This window comes from Labrus bergylta, chromosome 17 (genome assembly GCF_963930695.1).
Source record: "Labrus bergylta chromosome 17, fLabBer1.1, whole genome shotgun sequence".
In the NCBI taxonomy this organism is placed as follows: domain Eukaryota; kingdom Metazoa; phylum Chordata; class Actinopteri; order Labriformes; family Labridae; genus Labrus; species Labrus bergylta.
In genome coordinates, this window is record NC_089211.1 from 7227704 (window position 1) to 7246797 (window position 19094).

The 19094-nt window shown below is 43.1% G+C and overlaps 1 protein-coding gene across 1 annotated transcript; it reads left to right on the forward strand.

Moving 5' to 3' along the window:
- The first annotated feature begins 2762 nt into the window (after nt 1-2762).
- On the forward strand, nt 2763-17495 carry zer1 (zyg-11 related, cell cycle regulator). The gene is made up of 16 exons (XM_020640063.3): nt 2763-2899; nt 5136-5362; nt 5474-5624; nt 8207-8661; nt 10264-10437; nt 10546-10660; nt 11575-11721; nt 11814-11987; nt 12109-12324; nt 12753-12794; nt 13581-13700; nt 13806-13921; nt 14808-14996; nt 15165-15262; nt 15448-15550; nt 16679-17495. Exons 2-16 carry the CDS (start codon nt 5196-5198, stop codon nt 16764-16766), a joined length of 2355 nt encoding a protein of 784 aa, XP_020495719.1. The 5' UTR covers nt 2763-2899; nt 5136-5195; the 3' UTR covers nt 16767-17495.
- Nucleotides 17496-19094: the final 1599 nt, after the last annotated feature.

Sequence of the window (19094 nt, forward strand, 5' to 3'; positions counted from 1 at the left end):
TGTAATAAAAGGATGGAATATTGAAATGATTTACTCTCTTTAAGGAATCCTCACATGTCCCTATGATTGAAGCTATTGGTTAGGTTTTGAGGTCAGGATTAGATTGAATGATGCTTGAACTGAGAGATGTCAGAGAGAGGGGGCTGCACATGAAAGAGCGCACGAGCAGTTTGGGGATCTTTGTCTTGCTCGAGGGCACCTCAGCAGTGCTATGGAAGTGAACTGGCACCTCTTCAACTTTTTGTCCAGACTTGGTCCACACCGGGACTTAAACCGATGACCCTCCAGTTTCCCACCCCACCCAACCCCGGGTCCCTACAGACTGAGCTACTGCCGCCCCATATGAGTTTCATCCTCTTGGCTCTGATGTTACAAAAGTTAAATCTTTGGACTCTGTAAATGGACCATGAGTCTATCTACTATTGTGTCATTTTTTTCTCAAAATAACTTCAAATTGAATCAACCTGATGTGGACACAAACCTTTCAAGATAACATAAACCTGATAACCAGCGCTCCACATGAACCCAAACATCCCATTAGATGCTAACAGCTACACAAAGAAGTCCTGAAACCACCGCAGGCATGGGACCATTTTAAATGTTTTTATTTGAAGGGACAGAAAACAGCCCCCTCATAAAAACAGAAACCTTCAAGGTTTACCAGGCCTCCTCTGACCAGCAACAGATAAATACAAATATAATAGTCATGGTAATAACTGGGGGTGAAAAGAACTTGCACTTGGCATCGTAGCTCTAAATCTAATATATTCATTCAGGTTGTTGATCTGTTTTTTCTATCTGTCCTTCTCTCTCTGTCTCTCTCCTCTCAAACCCAACACAGAAAACAAGGAGCCAAAGGCACGAGTGAGAAAAGCAATAGCTTAAGACTGCTTAATGTTTCTACAGACCTCAGGTCAGCAGACAGTTTGTTCCACAGAGCGACACCACAGTGTGTTTAGCCTTTCTTGTTTTAGTCTTTTATGATTTTATCTATTCTTGTTCAGTTCTGTTTTTATTTCCACTCTGTTGTTCCTTTGGTGAAGCGCTATGGGCTGCATGCTTAAATGGAGGAAAAGAGATTTATAAAGGAAGTTAAATTGAGCTGCAGATAAAGGAAAAGTAAGCGGATTAATTCTGGGTTTTGGGTTGTTAAAAGAAAAGAAAAAAGGATTCTGAAAGTGGATTAGATTACTAATAAAGTTTTGATTTTGATCTGGATCTGGATCGAATATGTAAGAATTTGGGATTATCCAAATCTTGGTAGTGGGTTTGATTCAGGGCAGATTTAAAAAGTAAAAAATAAACCTCAGAAGTATCATGCATTATATTCTGTACACATTAATGTTAATTTTTCAACTTGTTTATTTCACCGTTAAAGTGATTACATTTTTAAAACCCTGCTGCTCGCTTACAAAACAGCCACAAAAACGGCTCCTCCTCCTTAACTAAATCCACGTCTACACTCCCTCCCGCTCACTACGCTCTGCCAATGAAAGGCTGATCTGACCTTCACAACAGGGTCCTTAGGTTGCCCTCACACAATACAATGCATATCGCGACGAAGCACGCTTCACCCCTAAAGTCCAGTCTGTCAGCATGTCTCTAAATATACTCCTTTCCTCTGACGCCCCCTGGTGGTGGAACAAACTACCAAACTCCATTTGATCTGAGTCCCTCTGCACCTTTAAGGAAAAGCTAAAGACCCAGCTCTTTCATAAACACCTACAACCTTCATGAAGATGTTTTTGATGCTGATTAAAACTCTCAAGAACAGCTGTCGATGTTGTTTATAACAATATATTAACTATGATTATATTTTCAAAAAGTGCTCTGCCTCTGGTCACTTCCTGTCAGCACCTGTGTGTCTATTTGGACTTAAAGCTGTTTGCACTTCCTGACGTTGTTTCCTCCTCTCTAGACCCTTGCTTGTGTTCTTAATCTCTGATGTATGTCTGATAAATTAATTAAGTGATTGAGTTTGGACCCCAGTTGAAACTGATTACCAATCTTTTTAATGTTATATTCATAATCATTTCTTATTTATTTAAAGAAACGCAGAACATTTCTTGTTGAGTAAAAGCAGATGAAAAAAAAGTACTATATGAGTGTTAAAATCATACCATAGCGGAAGAGAAGAAGACGACATCACATAAAAGCGAGTCTATAAAAGTGAGTTTGAAGAAGACATTTTAAAAGATGTGACTGCCGTCGTCCACAGATTCAGCCTGCCAGCATCCAGGACAAAGAGGATGAGAAACTCATTTGTCCCTGCTGCCATCACCTTTTAACTGTGTTGCCTCTGTTTCCATCTGTATCTACTGTATTTATTTACTGTCCATTCTATATTGTGTGCTGATTGCGGGCTGTATGTATATTTTACCGCTCACTGCAAAACAAATTACCCTCTGGCAGGGATAATAAAGACAACCTTGAACCTTGAACCCTTGGATCTGCAAGTCTCCTCAGGGGGGTAGTGGTCTTCTTAATTGAGTATTAATTAATTGAGTTTGGACCCCAGTACAGACTAATTACTAATCCCTCTAATGTTATATCCATACTTATTATTTCAATAAACAGAAAGTTCCTGGGGACTACAGGCAGATTAATAAAAATGTACTACATGAGTGTAAAACAAACACAGGAATATGATTATTTAAATGAGCTGACAGGTAATTAAGATGACCATTGTTTAGGCTACCTGGACGGACAAATGGGAAGAAGAGGAGGAAGTGGAAGAAGAAGAGGAAGAGATGGGAAAATGAGGAGGAGGAGTAGAAGTAGGAGGAGGAGGAGTCTGTTTGTTGACATCGGACGAAAACCGAAATCAGATGAGTGAAGACTGGTGATAATACTGAATTTCTCGCCGTCATCGAGACACGCAGCCTCGGCTGAAGCTCAGGTACAGTCCTGCCTGATGTGCCGTGACCTCTGACCCCGTTGACTGCTGTTCGAAGCCTGCGGTTACTCACAGAGAGCTAAGCTAGCGCTAGCCCAGCTGGCTAAGTTAGCTAACACCATACAGTAGCAGGGAAAGTCATCGTTAGCCACAAGCTAACACAGACGCTGAAATGCACTGGTGACACCGTATCGGCAAGTTATGGCTAAACTTAGAATAACAAGTGTTACTCTGTGGTGGTTTGTGTTGCTGTGAGTAAGCAGGAGTACAGCTGATGCCTGTTAGCATGTAGCTTTGTAGCGTTAGTGTTGTTAAAGTATATTATTCTACACAGCAGCTAGCTTAGGAGCTAACTCAGGAGCAGCGCTGTGTCTCCCTCAGGATTCATTGCTGTGTGTGTGTGTGTTTAACTCACAAACTAGCTTTACCAACTCAAAGACAAGACTCTGTATGATATCAGCTTCAACTTAACAGCAAGAGTCGTGTAACTTTATGAAGGAAAACATTAAATAATGTGTTATTTGTGTTGGGATAAGTTGTTTCAAAGTTGCTAACAACAGCAATCCAGGCTAACTTTGCCAGGTATGCAAAGGTCTATTACAGGTTTATTATTGCAGTTAAACATTTGTACAGTAACACGCCTTCCTGGTGATTTAGTAGAAACAGAAACACTCTCAGATTTGCTTATAATTTAAGTTTTTTCAAACTGCTTGTCAGTGGGCTTCATTTTATTTTGGTTTGAATGACATTGATGTAACTGTAAATTATTTTACACACTGACTAATCCACTTAAATAATCAGTATAAATACTGATTCTTTTGGTAATGCACTCAAATGCAACAATCAGACTATTTTTGCATTAATAATACAAGTTTTTACTGAAATCATTGATTAATTTCTGCAATAAATGCCAAAGACATGCAGCGAATGTGTCCTTTTCCAGTTAAAGCTTGTGTCTTAAAAGGAGCTTTAACTGGAAAATAAAATGTTGCATGAAAACCAAAAGAACCAGAAGGTCATTCATGGGTTTAAAATTAACATAAACAAAACTCCTAAAGTCCCAGAAATGTATGATGGGCTGGAAACTATATGAATTTATCAACCGAGGCTGTAAATATGTTCAATACTGTTTTGATTCATTTGTTTTTTTAAATGATACAATGGGTCAAAACACTCCTGTAACACTTCATCTACTCTCATCATACATGGGAGTGAAATGTCGTTCTCCAGAGATACATACAGAAATAAAAAGAGATCAAGATCCATGACAGGATGATAGACGGTTAAAAACAGGGCACCTGACAGCCTGAAGTACAGTAGTGAATAATAACGCCTAAGAGAAACTGCAGGTGCGATTTCTAGTCTGTAGCCTCTCGGGATGTTGGATAGAAGGGAGTTCAGGCTGTTGCTTAGGCTTGCAGGCCTTATTCAGTTTGAAGGTTAAGATCCTGATGACCCTGATGAAGGTCACAATCGAAAGGCGTCAGTCTAATAAAGTTGATAAAGTAGATCTTCGTACCACAAGTGTTGCTGGAGCTTTTTGACTTCTTCAAGCCTCTCACCCTCTATTCACAGAGGTAGTTGGTGAAGTGCCAGAAAACCCTTATCTGCTTTTTTAAATGATACAATCTCACTTATTTTAGTAGTAGTAATTTATTTTGGTCCACATATACAGTTTTTATAGGAATATGCATAGAAACAGTAGAATAAAATAATTAAATAACAAAGTCATGTGTACCTCTGTCATGTGCTTTCAAGAAAAGACTTGAAGAAAAGTTTGACCGAAAAGGTGTAGGCTGAAGCTTTGGCTTATTATACCGATCCTTATTACAAATCTTGTTATTTTAGGCACTACTAGTTTAGTTATTTTGATGATTGATAGAATTAAAACATCCCAAAGCTTTAAAGAAACGTCTTCTCTTTCATGAGACAGGTGCCTGAGAGAGGAACGCTTACATCAAAAATGACAAGAACACTTGTGCACATTGTCTAAATTGCAATTTTTGACTCATGAAAACAGAAATAATCCACTATTGGGCATCTCTAGGACTTCTTTTTGTTGTTGCTGTGTTTTCGGAACAGGAGTTTATGTTGTTCGATTTTGACTAGTATCGTAGCAAAGTTCAAAATTTTGGTATTGTTTCCCTAGAATCAACTTAGAAAACCAAGGGGAACTTTTTTTTTTGCAGCCTGTAGCGAGAAAGAAATCGTCCCTCACTTTAAACTTTCTTCACCACAGGCCTCCAAGGTCCCCTGCTCTGCCCTGTCTGTGATCTGAGCCAGAGAAGAAGAGGCAAACATGGCAGCCAAAGCAGGAGACAACCCCGACAGCCTCATGACTCTGGCGACAGCGTTCTGCCTGAGGAACCTCAGAAAGACGATGTGCTACCAGGGCTCCAGGAACAAACTCTGCCTGCGCTCGGACATCTTCCTCCCCAGTGAGATCTGCGACAAGCTCGTCAACACGTATGTTACACAATCAGATATTTTATGTTTACCTCCAAATCTGAATGTTTTAGTCCCTGATAGTATTACAGATTCCTCCACTGACCATGTGCTTCTTTTGCTTTTAATCAGATATATGGAGTTGGTCCACACAGACAGCAACTTTAAATCAGAGGAGAGTTTCTTCCAGCTGTTCTCAGACCCTCGCAGCACCAGACTGACCCGGGTCCAGCTCAGAGAGAACTCAGTACATGACAGAGATCTGGAGGCCATCAGAAAACAGGTGGGATGCTGCTCGTTATTATGTCAGAATAAAGTCAGAAATCTTCAGTGCAATGTTTTCATTGTTTAGTTCACTTCTACCCTAAACCTTAAACAGAAAAGTCCAATAATAACTGAACTAGTACTCCTAGGAGAGGGAACCTTTTGCCCCCACTTTTGACCGTTTTAAAGATTTTTTTGGGGCCTTTTTTGCCTCTAGACGTGACATTTTTGAGAAAGTGGAGGGACGACATGCAGAAAAACAGCTGCTAGAATTTCTGAAGACTCTTAAAGGTCACATGTAACGCAAAATCCACTTCACCATGTTTCTCTAACACTAATATGTGTCTTTAGTCTGTATACAAACCCCCCCATGATGAGAAAAGTCCATCCTCTCCATCTTTTGCCTGCTCCACTTTTCAGAAAATGTGTGCTCAAACAGGCCGTTTGGAGATTTTCCCTTCATGACATCACAAAGGGCAGTAGCCCCTCCCCCAGGTGGGTGACACTCCCACAGCTAGGTGTTTGTTCTGCCCTCTGAGTCTGCCTTCTCACCGTAAACAATAGGGCATGGAGTGAGAAAGCCAATCCAAGCCCTTCCAGAGAGGGGGCGTGGTCAGACACAGCTTATTTACATTTAAAGGTACAGACACAGAAACAGCCTGTTCTGAGCAGGGCTGAAATAGAGGGGTTTATAGGCATGATCAAATACAGAATCAGAGTGGATTTAGAACAAGAAATTTCACAGACATGTTTTGAGGAGCTCTGAGACTTATTTAAACTGGTTGAAGACGAGGAGGATATGTGACCTTTAAATTCAATTTGGATTATTTACTGTTTAAACATCCAATCTTGAAGTTGTTCTTGTTGTTCAAGCAATTATTATTTTCAATCGTCTCCTTTAAAAACATGTCTTTGGGTTTTGATTGGATGTTTCTCAAACACTTGTAAAGTATTAGTCTGATACCCGACACCTCACCTTAAAAGTGATGCCGGATTGTTTTTGCAATGGTTACATCATCCCTGAAAGCGCCGAGGCAGCAGCTGTTTGGTTTTCTGTTACCACTCAAACAAATTGTGTCAAGCGTCGATCAAGGAACTGTAGTTAAGGGTACCTGAGGGCGTTGCTGTTGTCTCAGCATAAGGAGGGACACTTTAACCTGGCCTAGTTTGGAGAAGGTATTGAAAGTTCAACAAATCCTGACTTTAAACACAGTCTGAGAAAGACTGAGTCACATTTAGAGTAAGAGGGTGAGGCCGTATTGTGGTTTTTGAATTGAGGAAAGATTCTCTGTCAAAAGTCAGCAGGGGGACGTGTGTAGAAACAGCTGTTTGTAGCTTGCAGGTGTCTCTCTCTCTCTGTGATGGATTGAGGTGTCTCTCTCTCTCTGTGATGTGTTTAGGTGTCTCTCTCTCTCTGTGATGTGTTTAGGTGTGTGTGTGTGTCTCTCTCTCTCTGTGATGTATTTAGGTGTCTCTCTCTCTCTCTCTCTCGGTGATGTGTTGAGGTGTCTCTCTCTCTCTCTGTGATGTGTTTAGGTGTCTCTTTCTCTCTGTGATGTGTTGAGGTGTATCTCTCTCTCTCTCTCTGGGATGTGTTTAGGTGTCTCTCTCTCTCTCTCTGGCATGTGTTTAGGTGTCTCTCTCTCTCTCTCTCTGTGATGTGTTTAGGTGTGTGTGTCTCTCTCTCTCTCTGGGATGTGTTGAGGTGTCTCTCTCTGTGATGTGTTTAGGTGTCTCTCTCTCTCTCTCTCTGGGATGTGTTGAGGTGTCTCTCTGTGATGTGTTTAGGTGTGTCTCTCTCTCTCTGGGATGTGTTGAGGTGTCTCTCTGTGATGTGTTTAGGTGTGTCTCTCTCTCTCTGTGATGTGTTGAGGTGTATCTCTCTCTCTCTCTCTCTCTCTCTGGGATGTGTTGAGGTGTATCTCTCTCTCTATCTGGGATGTGTTGAGGTGTCTCTCTCTCTCTCTCTATTGTGTTGAGGTATATCTCTCTCTCTCTGATGTGTTTAGGTGTCTCTCTCTCTCTCTCTGTGATGTGTTTAGGTCTCTCTCTCTCTCTCTCTGTGATGTGTTTAGGTGTCTCTCTCTCTCTCTGGGATGTGTTGAGGTGTATCTCTCTCTCTCTCTCTCTCTGGGATGTGTTGAGGTGTATCTCTCTCTCTCTCTCTCTCTCTGGGATGTGTTGAGGTGTCTCTCTCTCTCTCTCTCTCTATTGTGTTGAGGTATATATCTCTCTCTCTGATGTGTTTAGGTGTCTCTCTCTCTCTCTCTCTCTCTCTCTCTGTCAGATGTGTTTAGGTGTCTCTCTCTCTCTCTCTGTCAGATGTGTTTAGGTGTCTCTCTCTCTTGGGATTGACTATTCTGTCCTAACAAATTGAGAAGGACATGTCCCTGCTGTCATAAGCAAACCTAAACTCTGCTCCAATAGTAGCTGATACTCTTGATGCAGTTCTGTCATTGAATGACCTGGTTTTACACTGAACAAGTAAACGGGTACTGAAGGATGTCAACGTATACAAAAGCAAGAATCATTTCTGACACTAGCGCTTTTTAGACTCCTTTTTATCGCTGAAGTAATTCTTGACTTTATTTCTCCTCCCAGGACCTGATTGAGCTCCACCTCACGTACTGCAACAGTCTGTCATCCTGCAGTTTAAAAACTCTGACGTGCTTCAGGGAGACGTTGGTTTCTCTTTGTCTGTTCGGCTGCAGTCACATCTTCTACAGGAAGGGCGGCGCCCCACTCGCCTGTAACGAGGACACAGACGAGGAGGAGGACAGGACCCCGGCTTCTCGACAAGCTTTAGAGACAGACTTTAACTTCCAGGGGTTCAACCGCCTCAGGTTGCTCAACTTAGGTGGTCTGTCGGAAGAGGTGGATGCAGAGACCCTCCTCAAACCCCTGAAGTCCCTCACCTCTCTAGATCTTTCCAATGTTCAGCTGCCGGGGACGGCTTTTCTCACACAGTGGAAAGACAGACTGGCATCTCTTGTTCTCTACAATGTGGACCTGTCAGAGGAGCTGGTCAGCACGGTGGTGGAGATCAATAATCTCAGGTAAGATAAGAAGTAAACTGTCACAATGCTGTGCACACACCCAGGCATGGGAGTCAGAATGTATATTACCAGATGATTGGTCCCTGCTACTTTTATATTAGTGGCACAGCAAAGATTTTACTCCCATGTGAAAAAAAACACAGAATCAAAAATCATATACAGTTTGCTACCCAGTTGATCAGTGTGCTGAGGTTGTAGAAATGAACACTTACAATAAAGGCCCTGACACATCAAGCAGTCGTCTCATGTCACGGCCAAAAAGTTACACTTGAACACACCACAAAGACTACAGCCAGCGGCCAACCACCACGTCCGTTCTGCTCATGCGTTAGAGGAAATAACTCTCCATGCCAGCAGTGGGCGGTAGTCCATTGTTATGATACGAGAAGACCGTTTTCATACCGCTGTCGGTCACCACTCGTATTATATGTAGCTTACTAATGGAGAATAATGTCTGATAAAAAGTTTAAAATGGTGCTGGCATTGTCAGCTCTTGGTCTTTTAGTGGAAAAAGAAAAGAAGAGGCGAAGGAGACAAATTAAGAGAAACCACACTAATGGGTGAAAGCATGGATACTGCAGCGACATGCTCAAGGGGCTTTACAGAACCTGTGTCGAGAACTGGAGAGAAATGAAACCTCCCAACAGCCAATCACAGAGACTCCTCTCACTGACGCCGATGCAACATGTTGAATCGGCTGAAAGGCAGACAGAGGACGATGGGTAGCGATGGAGCCGGACACGCAGCAAAAACTAAGGCGAGGACCGCTCACCGACGCTCCAACTAGGATTGACGGCCGAGGATCTCCTTGGTGTGTCAGGGCCTTAAGAATCTGGCTCCCTTTATGTTGGGGAACTTTAAACATTTCAATTTGAACTTTGTTCACCATCAGCGTGTGAATGTGTAGGTCTGGCCTGCGGTGTAAAAGCACTTTGGGTAGTCAGAAGACTAGAAAAGCGCTATACAAGCTCAACTCTATTTACCATTTATCATCATGACGTCAGCTCTAAATCAACAAATGAACTATAACTAACTAATCAGCTTCCCGGTTGAGAGCACACACATCAGAAACATCCTCATCTCCCGTTCAGGGGACGCATTGCTCTCCTACGCTCTGGCCTTTTGAAATGCATGAAGGTTTTTTTCTATTCTGAATTCTCTGGCAGTGAAAACAAAAATGTAAATCTGCTTCCCAGCGTAGGTTATTAATATGTTTTTGATGTCTTGAGTTTCTCAACATGTTGTTGGTTTTTTGTGCTATTTTTGTCGTTCTTCAGTCTCTTGCACGGTTTGCACGCTGTTTTTGTGTTTTCTACTTTTTAGTGTTTGCTTCTTGTGTATTTAGGTAATTAAAGATTATTTTAATTTGTGTAGCTCTTCTATCTTGTATCTTTATAAAGCTGCCTGGAGAGACTCAATACTGTACCACACAGCATCATATTACAATACTCAAAGTTCATTGATATCGTCTGACGCCCCTCACTGTCAGAACTGAATTGTTTTTCATTTTAATGTCCCAGTACTTGTGTCTTTCTCTTTGAGCGCCCACCAATCATTTAAAGCAAAGTGTTTCTGTCATTAATGAGACTCCGTGTTCCTCAGGCATCTCGACATCTCGCGGGAGAGCCGGCGGAGCTCAAAGTTCAAGATGACAAGAAAAATCCTCACTGCCATCGTGCAGCGGCTGGTCAACTTGGTGTCTCTGGACATCTCAGGCCACATCATGCTCGACAACTGCACGGTGCCGCACTTTGAGGAAGCTATGGGTCGGCCCAGGTGGGAAACAAACTTTACAATCTTTACTGGATATAAAATAAATCACAGTTTGTGGAGATTTTATTTTTGCATTAACATCCAGATAATCATGCTCTCTTTCTGTCTCAGCATCGAGCCGTGTAAGAGCAGCATCTATCCCTTCCAGGAGCTGAAGAGGCCGCTGCAGTTTCTGGGTTTATATGACACCACCCTCTGTAATGTGACACACATACCTGCTTATAAGGTACAGGATATAGAAAGAGCTGCACACATGTTACAGTTCTTGACTTGTTCGGGTGTATTTTGGACATCACAAATAAAACAACAAAGTCTATAATGTTTAGATGTTCATGTATTTAAATGAGCTGTTTCCTGATCCAGGTGTTGTAAGTCATTATAAGCATTGATTTCAAAGGAGAATGAGACTTAAAGGTCACATATTCTCCTCGTCCTCTTCAACCAGTTTAAATAAGTCTCAGAGCTCCTCAAAACATGTGTGTGAAGTGTCTTGTTCTAAATCCACTCTGATTCTGTATTTGATCATGCCTATAAACCCCTCTATTTCAGCCCTGCTCAGAACAGGCTGTTTCTGTGTCTGTACCTTTAAATGTAAATAAGCTGTGTCTGACCACGCCCCCTCTCTGGAAGGGCTTGGATTGGCTTTCTCACTCCATGCCCTATTGTTTACGGTGAGAAGGCAGACTCAGAGGGCAGAACAAACACCTAGCTGTGGGAGTGTCACCCACCTGGGGGAGGGGCTACTGCCCTTTGTGATGTCATGAAGGGAAAATCTCCAAACGGCCTGTTTGAGCACACATTTTCTGAAAAGTGGAGCAGGCAAAAGATGGAGAGGATGGACTTTTCTCATCATGGGGGGGTTTGTAGAGAGACTAGGGACACATATTAGAGTTAGAGAAACATGGTGAAGAGGATTTTACAGAATATGTGACCTTTAATATAACAGCTGGGAGTTGAGAAAGCTGTCCTTTATGTGAAGGAAAATCATAAAAAATTGGAAATACTGTAAGTTAGATTCTGTTAGTTCTCAACTTCCTGTTGAGGCTGGTGCTTTGGGTATTCTTTGGAAGTTTAAAAAAAAGGGATCTATCAAACTTTACATTTACTTTACATCAATATGCTGTTGACTGACTTTTTCAGGTGACTGGATCAAAAAACGAGGACCAAGTCCTGAATGCGATCGAGACGTACACAGAGTTTCGTCCTGAGCTCGCCCACAGAGCCATCAATCAGCTGTTTGACATCGCCAGGATACAACACTGCAGCCAGCTGCTCCGAGCTCTGCAGGTACCATCAGCTTGAGACTTGGTCGTTCTTAAGACGAGGTGATAACAGGGATTCTGCAGGTTTCTCACTCTGCCCTCCTTGTGTTCTTTCAGCTGGTCATCGCAGCTCTGAAGTGTCATAAATACGATAAGAGCATCCAGGTGACGGGCAGCGCCGCTCTGTTCTACCTGACCAACACAGAGTACCGCAGCGATCAGAGCGTGCGGCTGCGCAGGGAGGTGATTCAGGTGGTGCTCAACGGGATGGAGGAGTATCAGGAGGTCACTGTAAGTCTGGGTCCTCGATTTCAGATATTTGGCCTGTGGGTTTTTTGCTTCTTTCATACTAAAACCTTCTTGTTTCTACGCGTCTCCCTCTTCCCTCCTCTCCTCCCTCCCCCCACTCCAGGTCCAGAGGAACTGCTGCCTGACTCTGTGTAACTTTAGCATCCCAGAGGAGCTGGAGTTTCAGTACAGTCGAGTGAACCAGCTGCTGCTGAAGATCCTGGAGCCGGCCCGACAGGATGAGTCCATCCAGAGGATCGCCGTGCACCTCTGCAATGCTCTGGTCTGCCAGGTGGACAACCATCACAAGGAGGCCGTGGGGAAGATGGGATTCGTCAAGGTAACAGCAAGACGAGGGTCTTTTTATTCTTGTCATCAAACATGGAACTGTCTGAAAGATGAAGATATGGTCAAACACTTTATGGTATTCTGAATGTTTGGAGAAGTGAACCAATCAGAAATGACTAGCACTGAATCTCCCTGCAAAAGTCCACGAGATGTTAGAAAAATACTTCTGTTTTGAGGAATGAAATTAAGTCCCTGGCACTTTCTTTAGTTTCTGGTCCCTGCTGAGGCAAAGCATTGAGTACCTCCAAACATCCCGCTGTGGAAATGCACTTAAAGATTTTTCAGCTGATTTTTGTGCGAGTGGGCTTTAAGTTCTTTAGATTTTCTGTAATTTTCTGTGTGAAGAATGAGCAAACTTGCCTCGGCTGTTTATGTGTTTTAATTGTTGGTCTTGGTCTTCCTGTTTTTCCTCCGTCACAGACGATGTTGAATTTAATTCAGAAGAAGCTGCAGGACAGAATGGTGAGTCTCTTTAAACACTTTGGTTTTGAGTGCCTAATATTTTATTATTTTATGGACACAAGCCTGACTAAGTCTAAGGTGATTAGATAATGTATCAAAGACGATCAAAGGTCAAAGGTATCTTTATTGTCCCCACAGGGAAGTTTGTTTGCAGCTGGAGACACATACATAAACAACACTAATAAATCATCCAAACATCAAGTGCATAAGTACATACAACATGAAGCATGAGGCCCAGCAGAGATGCTCCAGCATCACGATAAAAATGATAAAGTGCAATTCATACTCATGTGCTGCACAAGCAACACATTGGATCTCTGTTGGGCTCCAGATAACATGAAATAGCACCTGATAAAAATGCTAGATCAAGACGAACAGAGGACAAACACACAAGCTGCCGGTCGCCACAGGAGCAGCGCCTAAGTATGCCAGAAGATACGATACCTTTTGAAACGTTTCCATACGATATGAGCTGTATGAAACATGGAGAGTCACCCGTTGGTTACTGGAGGGGAATTTTGAAGCCCAAAGTTGGCGGTCGTCATATTGAAAATGCTGTCTCGACCTTACTTTCGATCAAGCTAGTAACATGCAAAGCGGTGGAGTAGAGGCGAGGCCTAAAGCCTCGAGACAATCATATCAGTCAAGCCCCTAATTATGAAAAAAAAAAAAGTACCACCTGTAAAGTGTATGCCGACAAATGAACTACTAAGAACAAAATGAAAGGGGGGCTGGTAAAGATCAGATGCTGAAGGATTCTTGATTAAAATGTTTGTTTGTCCTCAGTGTGATCAGGTGATGGAGTTCTCATGGAGCGCTCTGTGGAACATCACAGACGAGACGCCCGACAACTGTCAGATGTTCCTCAACTGTCGGGGCATGAACCTCTTCCTGGATTGTCTACAGGTGAGTCCACATGACCAAGCTTTACCTGCTGCTGTGTTTTAACCTCGTACTTTAAGAGTGCTGCTGCGGTTTTCTCACCTCTCCTCTCGTATGGTCTTCCTCCAGGAGTTTCCCGACAAGCAGGAGCTGCATCGCAACATGCTGGGGCTTCTGGGGAATGTCGCCGAGGTCAAAGCACTGAGGCCACAGCTGCTCACCCCACAGTTCATCACAGTGTTCAGGTAACCAGACTCTTCAAACCACCTCACACCGAGGCTTTAATTCAGCAGGAAACAGATTGTTTTAGTACAGTAAACACAAGACTCCTGACTGTCAGACGCTCTGGGTTCATGGCAGGGTCGGATCCAGTTTGTAAGCACTCAGTGAAGATGACATAGCAGAGGACACATACCATTTCATACCTGCTGCACCTCAACAATGACGCCATGGCAACAGGCCTCCAAACACACGCGTCAAACAGAAGATTTGACAAGATAATTGCACCTTTGTCACTTTTACAAAGCGCACGTACGAGCCCATCAGGATGACTAATCATATAGACGGGCATGCCCTCCATCTTATTTATAGCACTGGTTGTTTGTACAATCATGTTTGTTATTCAGCAAATCTAAAATGATTTTAAAAAACCTCTGTGGGGGAACACTGGGGAACTCGTTTTTGGACGTGTCTTTGTTGGGAAGCAAGAGAGGTGCGGGGGGGGGGGGTCAATACAGCATAATTTTTGCGAGGCGATATATCAATTCATGGCCGACATGTATCGATATTTTTATTACATTAATTGGTGAAGGGGTTGCACAATTCATTTTTCAAAATTTCCACAGTTGTACAGCGGCTCAGTTGGTAGAGTCGTTGTGAGTTTGATCCCCGGCTCCTGCAGCAACATGTCCGATACGGCCTTGGACAAGACACTTTACCTAGATATTTTCAGGAGTGCAGATGTGAAAACAGCTTCACAGTAACATTTCCACACAGTTTGCACAATGTTGATAGGAAAAACAAATAAATCCAGTGTGCATGATGTGATTTTCAAACGTCACAACTCGACTGTGTTTCTCGTTTGTGGTCCGAGTTGAACACTTCTCTCCTCTCTGTTTGGTGCTCTGACAGTAACCTGCTGGACAGTAAGGCAGACGGCATCGAGGTGTCGTACAACGCGTGCGGCGTTCTCTCGCACATCATGTTTGACGGGCCTGATGTCTGGTCGATGGAAGAGCCAAAAAGAGACGCGGTGATGGACAAGATGTGGGACGCCATCCAGAGCTGGGACGTCAGCTCACGACGCAACATCAACTACAGGTCTGTCAAAAACATTGCGTCATGAGCAGAAAGGTGTTAACTGAGGCTTCGATTGCTCATTTAATCCCACAAGTTATAAAAGATGAAACATCAGTCATGATGTATGATGGGTTGCCAAGCTGCAGAGCCGTCAGTGTTTGAATTTTTAAATGGACTTTGCTCTCTCAGGTCATTTGAGCCGATCCTGCGGCTGCTACCTCAGGGCATCGCGCCTGTCAGTCAGCACTGGGCCACATGGGCTCTGTTCAACCTGGTGTCAGTTTACCGTGAGTATCTGCCACCCTGGAGGTGTTAAAACACACTCAGTGTTTAATGTTTACATCCTCAGAGGTGTTCAGAACTGTCGGCAAACTAGAATAAAACTGTTCACTCGTCTGGCTAAGTTTCTAAATGTGACTCTTTTTAACCTCATTAAATAATCTCACACTCTTTCTGCCTCTTCCACCTACAGCGAGTAAGTATTGTCCCCTGCTCATAAAGGAAGGAGGAATCAGTCTTCTGGAGAAAGTTCTGGAGCTTGAGAGCTCACATCCAGAGACCAAAGACATGGCCAGGTAAGACCGACACCATCACCGTCTTAAACGTCTTCTTACTGTACTCTCTGTATCTCTTCTAAAGGCTCTGTGTGCCAAGATCAATTCTGTTAGAAGATGATTCAGTCTCAAGTTGTGCAGCAGGAAGAAGATTAAAGGGATACTTCAACGGTTGAAACATGAATCTGTATTGACATTGGGTCATACATGTAGTAGAAATGTGAAATACATTTTGAAGTTGGTGCCTTCTTTTAGTTTTTTAAAGATTTATTTTGGGGCTTTTTGTGCCTTTAATGGAGAGATAGGACAGTGGATAGTGTCAGAAATCAGGGAGAGAGAGAGTGGAGAGTGACATGCGGGAAAGGAGCCACAGGTGGGATTTGAACCTGGGCCGCCCCCTCTGGAGGACTATAGCCTCCACACATGCACTAACCACTGCACCACCAGCACCCCTGAAGTTGGTGTCTTCTTGACCGAGAAAAGGCAGAAAGTGTAATTTTGGATGAAAGACACCAACTCCCATAATGCACAGCAGCCGCCTCCTGTTCCTCCATCAGCCTCAACTGCTCGTCGCTATATTGCGGCTCGTAGAGATAGCCATGAACATCCGATTCGAACACAAGACCTTCAAAATCCTCTTCATCCATATCAGTTTGAAGTTGAAACATACTTTGTTGGTTCTTCTCAGCTTTCTCCACGGAGCCTGTTAGCATAGTGAGTTCCCTCCCACTGATCTTTGATAGGTCTGTAGCTTCAGTAGGTCGTCTCCCCCCCTATGGGCGGGTTGAAAACATGAGGAACTAGTAATGTAGTTTCACCCCCTATAACCAGAGCAGCCTCTGATGACGCAAAATGACGATTTTTTGCGTCATCGGAGGCTCCTTTTCAGACAAGAAATACGGAGCTGTCCCGTCTCAGGGGAAAATGAGGACGGGATGCACGACCATTCAAAAATACTACCAGGTTTCTAATGATACAAAGCTTCATGCAAATGGGTGAAGTATCCCTTTAACAGGAAGAGATGCCCTTCACTAGCAGACTGTTTTAACTGTAATTATAGTTCAAATGTGGAAAATTAGAAATTATTTAACCATCTCTGAAGCTCTCGGACCAAACCTTACCTGACTTTAGAATATTTTATTTTTTCAGCAAAGTTATGGAGCAGTGTGAAAACTTCAAAGATGACCCGATGGAAACAAATCCCGGACAGGACGTGAACTACGGACAGAGAGGCTGACCGCACAAAGGAGCCACGATTCCCAGCAAACATCAAGCAAAGCAAGCTAAGGCCCCTCCCACTGTCATCACCACAAGATGGGTCACTCGTGTGCGTTATTCTTACTCCCATCATTCTTTTATTTAGAGCAGAGACGTGTTTCTGACCCTCTTCACAAAAACTTAATATATGACACATAGGACTTAAGATGTGGTGCATGGTGTTTTGTTGTTGGGGGGGGCGGGGGGGGCTGCACATCTCTTCTGTTGGGATGGGTTTGTGGGGGTGGGTGACTGTTATCTCTCAGTGTGTGTGTGTGTGTGTGTGTGTGTGTGTGTGTGTGTGTGTGTGTGTGTGCGTGTGCGCGTGTGTGTGTGTGTGTGACGAAGATTTAACGACAGAACAAAGCATACAGAGTTATGCTCGGCTCGGTTAGCTGTGTAACGTTGAACAAAAAGGCCGCTCGGCGTCCTACACCGCTGTCAGAGGCTTCACGCCGCTCACTCGCGCTCGTGGAGCCGCTCACATGTACAGTGAATTTTAGCCATTATGTGTGTAGGCTGCAGAGAAGCATCACACCGATGTTAGTCGGAAGAGAAGTCTTCCCAGACCTCGTGGCACAATGACGGACTTCTTTGTTATATATGTAAATATTCTCTGTTTGTCTCATCCTTTTACTGTGTGTCTGTTTTTTAATATAACTGTAAACACTCATGAATTTACTCTGTATTTAAATCTGTTTAAGTTGGACTTGGCTCATGGTCAGTGTTAGGAATCTATACACGGGAGAACGTCTGATCATTCACATGGAGTCTGTTCAATCCTGGATGCTCTGCTCTTTCAAGGGTCGTTTTTGATTTAGGTACCATGCCTCAGTTTTTTTTTTTTTTTTATTATCCGTCATTTAAACATAAAGAATTAGAAATACATCATGTGTCCCAATGTGTGAGGAAGAGGCGGGCTCTGGAAAACAAACACAGTTCCATGAATAAATGCTTTTCTATTCTCAGAAGAGCTTCACTTTCCTGCTGACATTTACCCCATCTCAAGGTGTGACCGCGCCAAAGGTGATGCACTTTTCTCTGGAGGTGCAAATGCGAACGAAAAGACGCTAATAGACGTAATTTTTTTTAGCTAGAGTGACTTCAAACTACCAGATTTGGGAGAGAAACTTTCGCTGTGTCCCTAAAGCGTATCATTGTTAAGACTCGCCTGACATTTCGAAGTAGCATCAGACATTTTCTGACCTAACTCCATTTAAAAAAACAAGCCTTTTAAAAGTTGTCAGCTTGTGTCCGATCAGAAGAATGGAGGTTGATCCAGAAGCAAATCCAACTCTCATGTTTTTGGAATAACCTTCCACTTCCTTGTTAAAAGCTGGTGCCTACATTACCCACAATGCAAGTCAGCCGTTGACTGTTTGACCTTGTTTTGTGTTATGCTAGTAGCTGCTAGCGTCCTCTAGCACAGTGGTTCTCAACCACGACCCAAATTTCAGACATTTTCCAACCAATCAGATTCCTTCAATGAAAAATGGTGCAGTTTGGATGTCAGACGGTACAAAACGTGACAGAAGAAGGACACACAAACAAAAACCATGTTTCCAAAGAGACCCAATGAAAAAGGCTCTACGACCCACTGTTGGGTCCAGACCCACCAGTTGAGAACCACCGCTCTAGCACCTTCAATCTCCGGCACAGATTAAGAGGAGGTTCAGGGGGTTGTGTAAGGTCATTTCTTGATCAACATGCTGCTCAGTAACTGATCACTTAAATCAAACACGTATCCTGTGAGGCTGAGGAGTGATTTGACTAACATCAAACAGCAGACGAGGCGTCAACCAATGGGCGAAAAGTTAAACGGTTCATTCATGTGTTTGTTTAAAGTTTTAAAAACTGTGATGATTTGTTCAGGGTGTTAATCACGGCAGGCCGATATGCTAATGGACTGCGTCAGTGGTTCAAATACAGAATAATCAAGTCTGAACCCCACCTTCACTAACATTAGCTTAATTGTCTTCCTGAGCTGTTTATATTATTTTGGCTTATTTTGAATGCATCTTTTTCTTCCTGACTAAAATCAAACTCTTGTGGGACTTAAAAGGTGCCCTGTGGAGGTCAAAATTTTTCATGTAGTCTGAAATCTTTGCAGAAAAGTCCATGGCCTCGATTTAGTTTGAATTCGCTAGATGTCAGACATCCAATTCCAATTGTTTAAATTCTACTGACGAGTTCAGCATGAGATATTTTAGTAACCAACATTTACCAAAACTACTGTTCCTTTTTCCTTTTTTGATAGCAGATTGAGAATGGTCCACATGTAGACTTTACATAAGAACTGGGAGTAAGC

What these genes read in the sequence shown, in the direction of transcription:
- zer1 (XM_020640063.3), top strand. Translation starts at nt 5,196, where the DNA reads ATGGCAGCCAAAGCAGGAGACAACCCCGACAGCCTCATGACTCTGGCG. An exon ending in TGGAGGCCATCAGAAAACAG is followed by an intron (nt 5,625 to 8,206) that starts GTGGGATGCTGC and finishes TTCTCCTCCCAG; the next exon opens with GACCTGATTGAGCTCCACCT. An exon ending in GGAAGATGGGATTCGTCAAG is followed by an intron (nt 12,325 to 12,752) that starts GTAACAGCAAGA and finishes CCTCCGTCACAG; the next exon opens with ACGATGTTGAATTTAATTCA.